At 42.1% G+C, this 15,955-nt stretch overlaps 1 protein-coding gene across 3 annotated transcripts in view; it reads right to left on the bottom strand.

Annotated features, from left to right (window-relative positions):
- The window catches only part of exoc6 (exocyst complex component 6), a 54,269-nt gene that overhangs the window by 18,298 nt on the left and 20,016 nt on the right, over positions 1–15,955 (bottom strand). For all 3 annotated transcript variants that reach the window (XM_072666711.1, XM_072666709.1, XM_072666710.1), the window contains exons 7-17: positions 15,733–15,885; positions 14,347–14,415; positions 10,097–10,180; positions 9,938–9,984; positions 9,413–9,533; positions 5,686–5,757; positions 5,426–5,523; positions 5,195–5,300; positions 4,725–4,834; positions 660–771; positions 419–553 (exon numbers count right to left, since the gene is read on the bottom strand). In XM_072666711.1, coding sequence (XP_072522812.1) covers positions 419–553; positions 660–771; positions 4,725–4,834; positions 5,195–5,300; positions 5,426–5,523; positions 5,686–5,757; positions 9,413–9,533; positions 9,938–9,984; positions 10,097–10,180; positions 14,347–14,415; positions 15,733–15,885 — 1,107 coding nt within the window. The remainder of the gene's footprint in view (positions 1–418; positions 554–659; positions 772–4,724; positions 4,835–5,194; positions 5,301–5,425; positions 5,524–5,685; positions 5,758–9,412; positions 9,534–9,937; positions 9,985–10,096; positions 10,181–14,346; positions 14,416–15,732; positions 15,886–15,955) is intronic.

The following is a 15,955-nucleotide window of genomic DNA, read 5'->3' as shown; positions in this document are numbered from 1 at the left end:
AATCATGGACACTCGTTGTGTAAATGTGATTTCTGGCTGCACTCTTACATTAGGCCTGCTAGATCTGTTTATTCTCGAGCTATGCAGTTGCTGAATATAAAAGAGCTACCGCGACCTGAACATGTTGTCACTAGCTTACTGAGAGTGAATGTGGTGAGAATTAAATGCTGTCTGCTTAGTTACAATTTTATGGTTACAGAAGAAAAAAAAATCTGGCTTCTGATCAAGACACTTGGCATGGAGGTGCTGCCGGAGTTCATAATGCCGCAAGCGGCAACTGTTCTGTAAAGTTTATGACAGCTCCTGGAGCAATAACCTGTGTGTTACTACGTCATTCCAGATGTCATCGCTCATCAATTTAAGCCCAGGGGAGGAAAACAAAAACATTATTATAAAGCGGGTTCGACAATTGTCTAACCTTAAAGGTGGAGAGGCCGTAGAGTCTTGTGGTGTGAACGGTTTCCGGAGAGACGTTGGTGATGTTTGTGATGAAGTCCTCCAGGTATTTACACGCTTGCTCTAAGTGCGTGGTGTTTATGATGATCTGAACCAACTGCAAAACACAATCCCACACTGTCAAGACTTGTTCAGGGAGCACTCCAGACTCTCAGAAGAGTTGTTTCGGATGCATGTCATGTCTGCAGAGATGCAATGCTGACCTCGGTTAGTCCTATATGGGGCTTTTTGATGAGGTTCTGTAAGCAGCCGCTCAGCGTCCTGGTCAGCAGCAGGTTGGTGGATTTGCGGAGCATGTCGTCAATCTCAGTAGAGCTAAAAGGAAAAAAAAAAAAAACAAAAACAAACAACAAACTGACTTCTGACATCATGCAAAATCCAGCATTCCTAAATATATTCTTTTAGATGCACAGAGGTCCAGTTTTAAGTATATTTTAGATTTCAGTTTTGGGACTTATCTGTGCTAGTTGCCACAATGAGATTACAACTTTTATGCAGACCCAAATCTATGTTCTATGGATTTTAAGATCATGTTTAGAGTAGAGATGGCAAGATATCACTTTTCCTCCTCGGATTTCAGTTTATTTGTCTTAAAAACCTCCCTTTAAATAATGAACATCAGTGCTTTCAGATTCCCTGCAATTACAGTAAGTTAACCGCATAGTTATCACTCAGGAATTTTGCTGTCAGCAACATTTTGCACTAAGAATTTGCTAAGAATGCATAACCACTGCTGCTCTACATTGGATCCTACCTCGTGCTACTTCAGTGAGCATAGCTTTTGCCAACTAGCAAGTTAAACAACAATCAAAGACTGAAAGCTAATCAATGTGTAAGGCCCATGTGTCCTATTCATCAATAAGAGTATAAGAAAATATGTAAGGTGTAGTAAAAAAATATTGATATATCGAAATATTGAGAATACTTTGCAATACTGTATCAGCTCTTAAAAACAGTATAGTTCTTTAAATTAATTAATTATTAACTATTAACTAAATTATTATTAATTAACTAGTTTAAATGCAATGACTGGTGCCATGGAGTGGCTTATTTTGTGATGCGTTTAAACCAAAAGAGTTGCCTTCAGACCCTCCCTTTTTGTTTTGTGAAATCAAGGGTATTAAAAGTGTATCCTGCTGTTGTTGAAGTAGCGGTCTCTACTGTGCAGGGAAGGCTTTCTCCTAAATTTTGGAGCACTGCTGTGAGGATTTGATTGCATTCAGAGTCAAGAGTGTTACTGAGGTCTAGATGTTGGATGATCACCACCCCACCTCTTCCCACAACTCCCCAACTCATCCCAAACGTACTGGATGGAGCACCATAACTACCATTTCAGAAAACACGGCTCTACTGCTCCACTGCTCAATGCTGGGAGGCTTTATACTCTTTTAGCTCAAGCCTCGCATTAGGCATAGGTTCATGTTTATCTGCTCCAGAGAGTCCTATTTGATTCTACAGGGACTAGACAAGCTGTGTATGCGCATTTGCACATCTGTGTGTCAGCAATGGGTGCAATTTAAAGTAGCGGAATGCATTAATCAGAAGAGGTGTCCACAAACAATTTGGAATCTTTAAAATTCCAGGTTTACTAGATTTTCCAGGATGCATCTGATCTGACCTAGCGATAGCGTTATCTTGCTCACAAAGCTAACACCACCACAGCACACAGTGGGATCTAGATAGATTTCTTTCCTTAGATATTCAGTCCATCATCTAAACTTTTATTAACTACAAATTGAGACTGTGTTTTTGAGAATCAATACAATACTAACTGATACAATATTGACTTAGATATATTGATATTTTCTTAACACCCCTTATGTGTAGTGCAATCTCCAATGGGAAAATGTGGGCAAAACTGCTGAAAAAAGTCCATCTTATCTAATTGCAATGCAATGGTTCCTGTTTCCATCATTACATCTGATAATGTCAGGTGCCACCTTCATTTATAGATCATCCCTGGAACCAATTATATTTTAGAAATTCAAGGATTAGGTTTCTTGTCTTACAACAGTCTTTAACCCTGAACTCGTCTCACAGCAGCCTGGCTCAGCAGCAGCAACTAGGTGTGAGTATTAACAGGACGCTGCTAGTGTGTGTTGATTTTGCAGATAGGGTATGTGTGTGTGTGTGTGTGTATGTCTGTCTGTGTGTGTGTGAGGTGTTGATTAGGAGGGAGGGATCAGGTAGGCAAACAATCAATAGAAAGGTCCAGAGGCCACTCATTACCACTCCCTTAACATGACAAAGAAACAATTAGAGAGGAGTGTGAAATTTGCAGTCATTTGCATTGATTACGGCAGAGCCAGCAGGGAAAGACACAGCGTTAAGATCACCTCCAACTCATTCCAGCCGCCTTCAATGCTGTCAACAGCACCCACACACTATATGCTGTTACCCAACTGCTGTTCCTCCTGCCAGGAGCCCAGGCTGGAGCAGCCTGACCATACTGACATAACAAGCAACAACATGGGGCTCAGTGGTGGTACCAACAGGGATTACAACACAGGACCACAGAGCTGTGGCTCCGGAGTGAAACCCAGGGAATATCAACAACATTCCCATCACTGGTGCCACGCAGGGTGCCTGGTACTCGTGGGAACCCTTTCCCCGACTCCATGATGTGGATGCTGCCAGAGATCAGGGATGAGCAGTATACTGCTTGTTAATAGTCACTGCAGTATTGGCCTTTGGAATAATGGTGAAGCAGAAGGCTGCAATATGTAAACGATCTACATGTAACACTATATATCCCAATATGCTTCGTGGTCTATGTCACGGGGCAAAAGGTTCAGCTCTCTGGGGAAAGGATTTGAGGATCCCATGACAAGCACAACACAGACCCCTCACAATGCTATGCCGAATGCCACAGAGCTTAAAGAGAACAAATATTGGCAGTGAAGAAGGCTAGAGGTGGAGGGCAGCGAGGAGCCCCAGCTTGTCTGGCTGTGGAGAATGTTAAAGGCAGTTTGGGCTCAGGGTCTGAGAGGGGCTTCCCATGGAGAAAGGTTTCAATTAAGGGTCAGCTTACTTACACTCTCCAGTCCTATCTCAGATAACAGCTCTGCGGGCCAGCACCCACTGGAGATGAGTGACAAGTGACCTAGACAGCTTCTGCTTTGCAGAATGCAAGATGCTTAGTGATGATGCTTGTGTGCTAAGCTATCTATTCACCATAAATAAGAATGAGAAAAGAGCTGGTACTTTAAAGGAGCACAAATTTTATAATCATCATTGAGAGACTGAAATGTACCATTTGTGTTCAAATGTTTGTGGACACCCCTTCTAATAAATGCATCCAGCTCCTTTGTACCCATAGTTGTACCCATTGCTGATACAGCTTGTCTAATCCCTGTAAAGAAGTACTGTCAATAGAATAGAGAACTTTCTGGAGCAGATACACATAAACGTATGGTCAGAGGAGCATTGAGCTGTGGAGCAGTGGAACTGTGTTCTCTGGAATGATAGTTGATGCTCCATTCATAAACGTTTAGGATAAATTGGGGAGGTTGGGGATGAGGTGGGGTGGTGATCATCCAACAACTACTTTTAATACCCTTGATTTCAGAACAAACAATGAATGGTGACTCGATTGTTTTCCATATAGTGTATATTTGGACCTCCTACATCAATCCCTCACTCTCAGAATCTACTGAGGTTACTGAATAGTTCTTAGTACGTACTGGTTTGAATGATCATTATAAAGATTGATAAATGCATGTTAAGTCTATATTTCAAGACTGTGATGGTCTTAACCACTGGTCTGGAATGCATTTGGAACCTTGAAGCCAATTCAATCTATAAAAATTGAATTTTGCTCAGTCTGATCTACACTCTACAGTAATCTATTGGGAATACCTGTACACCCCCTGATTCACTGGTGTGTAATGGTGTAGGAAATCTTTTCCTAGCACACTTTGGGCTTGCTCATACAAAGCAATCATCGGGGGAATTCCACTGTTCTAATTCTAACGGCTAATGCACCATGCACTACAAAGCAAAAGTCCCAGTCATCTAAATCCCATGGAATACCTTTGGGATGTGGTAGAATGGGAGATTCACAACATAAACGTTCTCCACAACTAACTGCAGTGTGATGCGATAATGCCAACATGAACCAGAATCTTGTAGATGGAAGGCTGGTTTGGGAGCAAAGGGAGGCTCTACCCAATATTAGCATATTAGTGTTCCTAATAAAGTGCTCAGTGAGTGTGGATCATTGAACAGGACCTTTGTTAACAGCTGGTGAGATTATGAAGTGCACTCACCTACGATGTAGTGACTCAGAGAACTTTAGGCTGGCATAGATGAACTCCTTCACCTGAATGTAGATTTGAGGCACTGACTGGGACATCGGGAGCTTCTTTGGAAATGGTTGCTACAGAATGAAGAACATGGTGTTAAAATGTGTCCAATTTCTTTCAAACGGTCTCCAAATGTGTCCAACGGTCAACTGTATTCTTTTAGACATTCTTTTTAAATATCACACAAGAGAGTTACAAGCACCATAGAGATGTTCTGTGTAGATATACAATTACTGACTGTAGCCCAGTCTATCAGCCAACATCTACCTTGTTCATCAATAGAATGGGACCAGTCAATAACTGTACACCTACCTAATAAACTGGCCAATGAACAGAAGAACTTCACATGAGACGCCCTTTTTGTGATTATTTATACACTATACATCTCAATACACCTTAATATAATGGAGTATCTGGGTCGAAGAAGCACAAACCTTTTCAATCTCTGCATCGTGGAAGGGAAATCTACTGACCACAGACTTGTACTCTTCCTCAGTTTCTACAGGGATGGGGCTGTAGTTGTCCTGTTCGAATATCTCTCTGGTTTGCAGAAGAAGCAAGAAACAAGCCAAAACCCAAATATTAAAAAATTTGCAACATACTGCCTTTTTCAAATGTTCAGCACCAGTAGAAACAGGAACCACAGCTAGTTAGTGCTGCCTTACCTGAAAACCAGAGCCCACTTCTTCAGCAGCGTTTCATTGTACTGATCTCGAATCTCAAACAAAAGGTCAAAGAGTCTGTTCACTGAGAAACCGTAGCCCTGCTCAAAACACAAGCAAGAGGGGAACATGGAGTCCACTAAGGCTTAAGGTGTGGAATAATGTGCTGATATAAGGAAAGTTGTGTACATATTCAATTGACGGACAGATTGCTGCAAACTGTGAGGAATCCTGACTGTGTGAGACCGCAAGGTGTGAAATACCTGTAACGTGTCTGCAAATATAACAATCAGGTTCTTCAGTTCCAGGACCAGGTCAGGATCGTTGCAGTAAGACTGTAATGAGAATATGAAGACATGAGTAGAAAACAACACAGCGGTCAAACATGTTGCTGCCTATAAGTTGTCTAAGGAAACTGCTTTCTCACAAACTGTATGCATGTCATAATTAGCACACTCATTGGTTTTATTAATATACACAGGTATAAAAACTAGACTAATTATATCACTTCCAAAACAATTCCAATAACCCGTCATTTAAATAGACCAATGGAGGTGGCCTGGCAGATGCAAAGTACATTCCAGGACCATAAATGATTAATATATTAATAATAGCCTTTTCTATGATTTTCTATGATGTTTCTGAGCTTTTGAATCATCATCCTTTTACCATCAGCCTATTAACATCCAGGATTTGCTGGTATTTTTTGGTATGCCTTCCTCTCGCCACTTACTGCCAATGTCAGTGGCTGCAACAACAACAACAACAACAACCCCAAAGCATGATAGATTCACTCCTATGTTTCACAGTTGGCAAGGTCTTCTTTTCATGAAATGCTCATTGTGGCCAAAACATTCTTTCAGTCTTCATCAGTCAATAGTGCATCTGGCTTGTTCGGATGCTCTGTTTACTTGAGTTCTGGGGCAAGATTGCATGTAATGTTTGACTTCCATAAATATTAAGTTTGTGCAAGCAATGATGCATAGCCTAACGGTGCTCCACCACTCTTTCCTACCAGCATACAAGCAGTTCTCCCCAGGGTTTTCCTGGTCTTCCAGACCTCATCTTGACCTCCACAGTTCCCCTGAACTGCAATTTCTAAATAACACTTGCCTATCTTGCCCATCAAATAACTGTTCAGGTACTAGTTAGGACTGTTAGTACTGTCCGAAGTGTAGTTCTAAGTAGAAATACGCTCAGATACATGGTTCATCTGCATCACTGAGCTAAATGTTGCCAAATCAGTGCAGGACATACGAACACCTGAGAGAAGACATCGGCAAATTGGTTTAGCCTCAGTATTATCCTCTAAATGGGTAACTGGCAGCCAGTCACTTATTGATCAAATACTGTATTAATGAGTCTTTAAAAGCCATTAGCATGTGAATGGTCATAGCGGCCGTCTCCTTCCCCCGTGCGGAGCTTTGGGCTTTCTGATGGGGTTTAGCCTGGATGGGGAGGTGCGTGTGGGAGGTTGAAGAGGGGAGCACAGCGCTTGACCCCGGCAGGGGAGTGATGACTGACTGGATTAGTGAATGCCTGCGCACACACACTGCTCCTTTCTCCCACTCGCCCACCCACCACACATGCTGTCCTGCAACTCGGCCCCAGTGTGGAATGGGTTTCGGAACCATGACCTTTGTGTGGGTAAGAAGCGTCGCTCACATTGTGCTCACAGATCTGAGCAGCTTTTGTGAGGTATAGGTACTATATCTTAGATTTCAGGTGAAGCTCCAGGGGGAAGGAACCCCAATGTATGTTTCTTTAGACAGAGATTAAAGTGAGAGTTCGGCCAATGGTATGGGGTCCAATGTTAGTGCAACAATGGTAGATTTAGTAGTAGTAGCAATAGTAGTAGAGGAAGGTGCTGGTGTTTTGTGAATTCTATTCTTCCCTCCACTTGTGCAATACTGCCTATGCCACTGGTGGTAGGTCAATCCCTAAGCACGATAGATCCGCCCCTAGGCTTCACAGTTGGCAAGGTGTTCTTTTCATGAAATGCAGTTCCTCCATTTTATTATTTTGATTTCATCGGTCCACAGCACGCGCTCTGTAAATTATGTTGTTTACGTTATGAAATAACAGAGATCTGAGAGTCCTTCAGGTAGAATGAACCCCAAGATTAAAGTGATAGTTTGGCCAATGGTATGGTGTCCCAAGTTGGCTTCTTTAGTTTTTTTCCAATGGGGCTACAAGGGTAGTGTAGCTGAAGTCAGTAGAAGCTTTTATCACACACATTAGCACAGTGCAAACACACTTGGCTAAAACCTTGTCTCCATTTTTGTGAATGTGAAATTTGCAGTTGTTCTTTACGTTGAAATGTCATGATGAGCGGGCCAATAGAAATGCTCAACAATGACTAAACTACACTTTTAATAAGGGCTTACCTGGGGCTTCTCCTGCAACGTTGCTATTTTGGATTTTGTCCTAATCCAGGTAGCTTTAGCCCATATTTCGACATTTGCTTAATGTATGACCAACAGAACTGACACATGTAACATGTACATTAAATACAAGGACCCCTGAAAACCCTACAAAATCTATGGATCCCTAATTTCAATTCTATTACTCATTTAGTTAAAAATAGCCCTAACACGTCCAGCACCAAAGAGCACCATATGTTCATGAATGTTCAAGAATCAACAACATTCTCCATTCTCACAGAAAACAACAACAAAAGAACACCCTGTGAACATATTTTGAAGTGCAAGCCCTCAGCCTCCCCATCACTGCTTCAGTCTTCACCAACACTGAATGGCTCTTTTCTGCTGAGGCTCATCACTGTGTAAAGTGAAGGGGAGACCTATCTGACTGGCATGCTGGTGGCGAATGGAGAGGCAGGCTGTATGGGTCCTGCCGGCTTGATTTATGATCCACCATGCTAGCGTGGTTCCCTTGTTAAACATTGACATAGGGACCAGTGGCCTGCCTCTGAGAAACAGCGAGCGAGTGTGTAAATCACAGCGCTAAATGAGCGTCGCCCAAACTGTGACACACCGCGTCAGTCCACACCTCAGGCAGCACACCTCTCACCGTTTACACAGGCCAACAGACACCAACACACACACACACAACTCTGAGACACACTTTCTCTTTTTGTCTTTGTACACACATGCCTTGAGTCACACTTACACTTACACACACACACACACACACAAGTAACATAGTTTTACAGAAACATCCATATTTATATATACATACATACACACACACACACATATATGGTTAAAACAGCTTTACAGGAGAAGGCAAAAAACTTCTGGCCTTTTAATAGAGGTTAATGTCAATGTAAAGAACAAGTGCCAGAATAATGTCAAAAAGTGAAAAACTGCAAAGTTCAGTTAATCCTGAGTTGATTTAATCATTCTTTCCAGAAATAAGCCTAAACATGCAATTGGCATTCTCTGTTCCCTCACTTGGTTTTCTCAAATACACGTCTTTCTGGCTTTTAGACACAGACTAGGTCCGAAGAAAAAGAGGCTAAGGTCCCCCTGGTCTTTTTAAAAATGTTTTTAAGAAGTTTATTTTCAAAACAAGACATTCGGAATGATAATTGCTCTATTTCCTGGTGAGCCCTTTCAGTGGCGATCTATTCAATCTGATCTAATGGAGAGGTCAGTTTGGCCTAATGAGGACAGATTGCAACAATAACAGCAGATTAACTGTGAATATTCTAAACCGCCGGGGCTAAGAGTGTGTTTGGAGGGCCCAGTCAGTTGTAAATCAGTGAGGGATTATGCAAATGCCCCGCGGCTGGGGCTCACAGCCTGGGTCCTGCGGCCCAAACAAAAGGGTCAAGCCGGGCCACTCCCGCTGCTAGCTAACTTTCAATCACAAAAAGAGAGAGAGAGAGAGGGAGAGAGAGTCTCTCTAGCCTAGGCCATGAAGGTAACACAGGGAGAGTGGTGTGGGGGCCTTCAAATCATCACATTCAAGCTCCTTGCCTTCCAGCATGGTGCCACCTTGTGTTTTTGTGTTTTTACTACTTACAGAGTGCGTGCGGAGAACGGCGATGATTTTGGACAGGGCCATGTTCCACAGCTCTTCTGTGAAAGCTCTGGTGACCAGGCCTTCAGTGGCGTGCAATATGTGGTCTTCCACCACAAAAAACCTGCAGAGACATGAAGTATTTTACAGTTATTTACAAATCAGATTGCTGCTGTTTTACAACGTGATTGGCTGAGCCAGGGTCCATTTATGCAGCAAGTTATTAAACATCATTATGCTCTTTACCCATTATATTACTTGGCAAAGCCAAAGCCAACTGTTAACTACACAGCTTGGAGGAACAACGGTTGCTGAAATTGTTGATACATCCATACTATCATTTCATAAAAGCAGAACACCACTTAAGGATGCGTGTTATTTTCCAATGGTTAAGGAGGCCCATGTCACGTCATGCCCAACACCACCCCGTAACAATGGAGAAATCACTGTAAAGCATGATCTACAGTGGCTTATTGCTTTATTAGAGCAGTCTCCATGCTGCATCAGATTAGAAACATTAAAACTTACCCGACAATCTGGTTAAAGTACTTTCTGTAGCCCTCCACTGTTTCATGCTGGGAAAGAAAAAACAGAAAAGCCTTAATTAAAAAAAAAGAAATATAAAACCCCACTTTACAGAGCTAACTAAAACCAAGGCAGTGCTCGTTAAAGTAGGGAAATACTCACCATGTTTGACTGGGGCTGCAGCACCAACCTTGCTTGTTTTTTTCTTTGCTTTCTGTAGTAATTTTCAAATGTCTCTCTGTCCCCCTACAAGAGAGAACCACATTGAGCACATTACTACACACTCAACATCACCCTGAATTTAACATTTCCACACTCATTGGTTTCCATGCTTGTCTAAAGCCAGGGCCAATGAACGCAGAGCTCACATGAGGTAAAGGGAGTGATGAACGCAGAAACATGGTGTAAGGATAACAATATAGCAGAGGTCTTCAAATCCGGACCCTGACTCTCGTTTCCAGTCCTGGATTTTGTAGTCACTGGTATGTGAGACAGTAGGTGGCCAATCAGTTACATCAACAGCTTAATTAAATGCAAGTGGTGATAAAATCCTGGACTGGAACCTGGATTTAATCTCCAGATTTGAATATTTTAGTGGTTCCTTACTGAGTCCTAACCGGGCCTACACAAAATTCACACAATCATAAAGATCATCTCATTATAAATAAGCCAGGTGTCTCAAACTCTGGTCCTGTTGGTGGCCCTCCAAGGACAGACGTTTGAGATTCCTGCACAATGAGAGAACACCGTAATCCATGAAACGGTTCAGGTGGAAACAAGAGAGAAACGTCAGGGGATGACGACAGTGAATGGAATGGGCAGGTTTGTTCAGTGCACTTCCTTCTACAGTATGTTCAGAAAGTGAAGTAGCTGTGGGGAACAGACCTATGGAAGGGAGACCAGAGCACTGAATAGATGCAGGGATTAGATCTATAGAATTTAAACTTGGGTCGGCCTGACACACTTTGACTGTGCACTTGAGGTCCATATGGAAGCAGAATACAGAGGCCTGCACTTGATCCAAATCCACAAGTTTGAAACCTGAGCCAATCAGGCCAGACTGGTATTAGTAAATTTGAATCCTGAACCACCCCTGAACCACCCCAAACCCCAAACTTCAGCAGCATCACCACAGCAATGTAAAAAAAAAAATATTCCAATTATTCCCTGGTCCAAATTAGGGCGTGAGGCGTTGTGTGAGATGGAGTAATTGAGTTATCATATGTATTTAGCTTTAGGTCTGTTTTGGCTGTTAAACTTGCTTCTTGATGACTTTGCCATTTTTTTTTTTATCTTTGTGGTGCAGTAGCGTCCCCTAGTGGGGGGCAAGCATTTCATCTTTATTTTTTGCATTCTTGAACTATCACTTGCTTAGCTACATGAGCAAACCCCACTGACTCCAGTTCTTTCTGCCACCTGTTGCTTAGTAGCAAGACACTTGCAGTGCACTTTGGTATCCATGGTGCATTCTGTCCAGGTACCTAAGTGGTGAAATAAACTTCCCCTGGGTGTCCAAATGGCAGAGTCGCTTGCGGTCTTCAAGCGCAGACTGTAGTGTATGTTGAGCGTTGCGTATTTACGTATCCATACTGACTTTTGTATTGAGTAGCATCTAAGCTTAGAGCACTCGTTTGGATCCTAGCCTATATAAACTAGCTAAGGGTATTTTCTAAGTGAATAGTAAAGGGATTTTGTAAGTCGCTCTTCATAAGAGTGTCTGCTAAGTGCCTCAAATCAAATTGAATACATTTAGCTGATGTAGTGAGCTACGATGTTTACTACAAACTGCGAGAGCTTATAGTACCTTCTAAATCATGTTCGAATTCCCCTTTACATTTCCATTTAAGACATTTAGCAGACGCTCTTATCCAGGGCGACTTACAAAAGTGCTTTGCTATTTACCCAAGGATAACTTTTCAAGGCTAAAAATTCAAAGACATCTCTAAGTTTACCATTCAGACACTGGCAGACATATTGAACAGTGACCTAAAACTTAAGGTCAACAGGGTCTAAGAGTGGATAAAACGTATGCAGAGATAATCCTTTAAATAACAGTTAAAACTATATATATGAAAAGAAAAAAAGTACTGATGTGAAAACCCATCTCGAAACCCAATACTTTGTCAGCCCTGGTTCTGCTGGAGTGAGGTGGCAGACTATACGTTTTAGAGGTGAGAGGATATGCTCAGCCCATGATCCAGAGTTCCCAATTTGTGTTGCACTTGTGTTCTGTATGTACTGTGTCCATGTTGCACCATGGTCCTGGAGGAATCTTGTTTCGTTTCACTGTGTACTCTGTATATAGTTGAAATGACAATAAAACCCACTTGACTTGACATAAAATTCTTGCAATATTTTGAAATAACCGTGAAAGACGAGAAACCAATGCCGTCATAATATACTAATCACATAAAACCTAGGAGGCGGGGGGGCCATGCTGTGCGGGATGTTTTTTGCTGTTTGTTGTTATTTCACCAAAATACAAATGAATGAATGGTCAGCGCTCTATGTTGCAAACGGCCACATTTTTGCACTGCAGTAATACACAGGTACACCACTAGAGCATTTCCATCATTGCAGGGAATAGATCCATAGGAAAGATTATAGCTGGGGGGAATAAGAACAAGGCATTAAGATGTGAATACACTCACTGCACAATATCGTTATAGCATTGCTATCGCAAGAAGCACATGTGCTACTCGATACAAACGGAAAAGTCCATGACATATCTACCAGAGGTCATTTATTTGACGCTGGCCTTGAATACACTGATGAGTGCATTATTAATATCATGACATTTGCATAACAGATTTTTTTCAGTTTTTTTTTTATTTTTTAATTGCAATAATGTGCAGGCAATAATGTACTGCGGTTTTGATGGAGTATAAAGATCCATCTCTAGCACCATGAAACAGCTCAGATTCCTCTTCCTGAGAATGTTAAATGATAGGCAACTGCAGGCAACTGTGACTGAAGGTACCTGTATTTAGTAGGTGTAAGTGTCATATTGTATCCAGCAACAGGAAGCTAAGCAATAAAACGATAGTTATCAAAGTCAAATGTGTTTTCAATATTGATAATGAGCATTTGATATGTTGTTGATAAAATGCAGTTTTTAAAATGCAGTTCCTCAATTCAGTATCAAAAACTTAACCCACCACCATAGCCAGCACTAGCAACGCTCCTAAAAACTAGGAGGGTAAAGACATGTGAATGTCGATGTATCAACACCTGGCAGCCTATACGCTTGGAGGAAAGCACCAGGTTCCCAGCTCCACTGCACCAGCTAACAGATGCCTGTACTGGCCAACACCAATTAAGAGTGATGAGGGAAGAGAGTGCAATCTACCCACCCGAGTGGCTCAGTGGTCGTATGCGCTACCACTAGGGGTTTCAAGTTTTCGAGTGAATCTCGAGCCATGCAGCTTTGCCATCAGGGACCGGAGTCCAAGAGAGCACAGCTGGCCGGTAGCGCATACAACCACTGAGCCACTCGGAGAGCCCCAGCATTAGGATTTAATGCCAAAAAAACTTTCAATCACAAAAATGCCCCCAAACTTTTTCAATTTTTGTTGCCTCGATAATAACTGTGTTTAATAGCGCTTATATTTCACATTTCAATCCTCATTGCTTCAAAGCTGCAAACCTTTCTCCAGATCCAAACGCAAAACTAAGCATTGCTCTGTCTCTTCTTCTGCAGTGTATGTGTGTGTGTGTGAGCGAGCGGCGGGGTAGCGCTGCGGTCGAAAGCCCCCTGTGTTCTCATTAACCGAGCCATTCGGGGCAAACCGCGCGCCATTGACTCATCCTCCGCCCAGTGAACGCGCAGTTCGTGCGCACCATGAATGCCCAAAGCTCAGCCCTTTCTCTCTGTTTTGTTTTTACAACGAAAGGGGGTTACTGCTCGGTCAATCCTATTAGACGCTGGAGTCTTTTCCCCCCTTCTTTTTTTTTTTTGCCGCGTTTAAGGACACAGGATTAGTTCTCACCAGATGAGCGATGGTAGAGAGCAGCAAAGCCCTAACAAACTCACTCTGAACCCCATCTAGTTTGTCTTGGGTTTATGAGAGAGATAATAGTGATGGCATGCCAGTCAAAACTGTGGAAATCCCTTAGCTTACATAAGCCATTAATGTTTGGTGAGCCACTTGGGAGAGAAGCGTTTCACTGATAACACACTGTCAACTCAGAAAGAGGACGAGTGAGCAGAGCGCCCTGCAGGAATGTTTCTCAATGAAGGGAAAAAAACAACAACAATAACGTGGAGCGATATTTCACACTTTAGAAGAATCCAAACAGCCTTTCATGCGGACGCGGCGCTCCACAACAACTGGGGCTCATAACCCAAAGTGTGCTGCCTTCACTATGATCGGAATGCAGGAGTTAGTATAACCGAGCTGAGCGCTACCTACCAACACAGTGTAGATGTGAAGACACCGGTACACTGGAGAGAAGTCCACCAGATCCTGCGCCGTTAAAACCTTAACAAGCAAATTAAAAGATATGCACACGGTTAGTTAGTCTCTCAGTAGTCAGTTAATGCAGACAGAGTTCCTGACAGATGAGTCCTCCAACAGGGACACACCGAAATGGAATTATTGGGGCAATATCGATATTAAAATGACCAACATGAAAATGACAGTGAAAAGAATGTATTTGTTAAATGTAATAATACAAATATGAGAGCTGAGTTATTGATCACAAGATTGTGGGTTCAATATTTTTAGTGCACAAAAACACATTTGGATGTGAATATCCTCTGAATCTTCCATAAAGGTCCTTAAATGACTACAGCCTAGTCTATTGTTGTGCTAATTCAACATAGCTAAAACAGTTAAGCATCATCTGAACACCATCTACAGTATTATATTACTTAGAGTACATTACTTAGAGTAAAGCAGTGAAGTACCTGTTAGCAATAATGCTAAAATAGAACTGCCTTGGAGCTTTCCATGATTCTTTAACAAGCAGCAGTCAACAACACTTGCATCAAGGTTATGTCAGTGTATACGCATCTCAGGTCATATCAAAATATTCTGACCACAGTTAAAATATTCTGGACCTCTACTCCACAGTTAACCTCTATAATGAACAAAGTTGGCGGATTCCGAGATGCGTCCTTTGCTTACGACGATGATTTTGCACTCTGCAACAACTGACTGGTGTGCTCGCTCACTTGAATGTGTGAAAAAAACCTGGAGTTCATTCCAAACCAGGGGTGGCCATAATTGCTTTGTCATTGAAATGACAAAGGGAGGTTAAATCTCAGAAACAGCCAACTTTGTGGGATGTTCTACAGCAGCCATAGTGAAGGTATACCTTCCAATGATGCCAGAGGGGAAACAACGACTCCAGTGATTGGTACAGGGCAATCAACGTGACACGGTGGACCAGTTAACCTCTATAATGAACACCTTCCCTCATCTAATGTAGTCCATGCTACGACGTCTCGCTAGTGTCATGTGAGCCAACGGTGGGTATTCCCACTATTAGATAGACAGTCATAATGTTCTGATATGACCGTGTATGACAATTTTTTTTTTATACGCAGCCTTCATCAGAAAGTCTAAACCCAAAACTAAGACTAAAAACTAAACTAAAACTAATCTTTTCAGAAAATGAAAAATATTAAAAACTATTATTGCAGATTTAAAAAATTTAATCTGGAGGAAAATATATAAATAAAAAATAAATAAGTAAAAAATAATTCAAATCTCAAGGGAATGAAATTTTCAAAACTGGGTTTAGCTTATATTAATTCATCAATTAGATTCAACAAAAAGGACCAGGCTTCATACTTCATCATCAGCCTCCTCTTCATCAGCTGCATCCTCTGCGAGCAGCCCATTGTGCTGGAGGGTGGTTCTGCCGTTCAGGCTGTACAGAGGTTTAGCACATCCCAGGCTCGCCTGCTTCTGGACAGCACTGATGAACGTCCTGTGCTGCTGGGCCTGTATCAGGAGAAGATGGAGATTCCACCATAACAAGGTCTGCTGAAAACCTCTCAACATCAAAAGCTAC

Source organism: Salminus brasiliensis, chromosome 22 (genome assembly GCF_030463535.1).
Source record: "Salminus brasiliensis chromosome 22, fSalBra1.hap2, whole genome shotgun sequence".
Taxonomy (NCBI): Eukaryota; Metazoa; Chordata; class Actinopteri; order Characiformes; family Bryconidae; genus Salminus; species Salminus brasiliensis.
The sequence above is the reverse complement of the archived record's forward strand: the minus strand, read 5'-3'. Positions and strand labels throughout refer to the sequence as shown.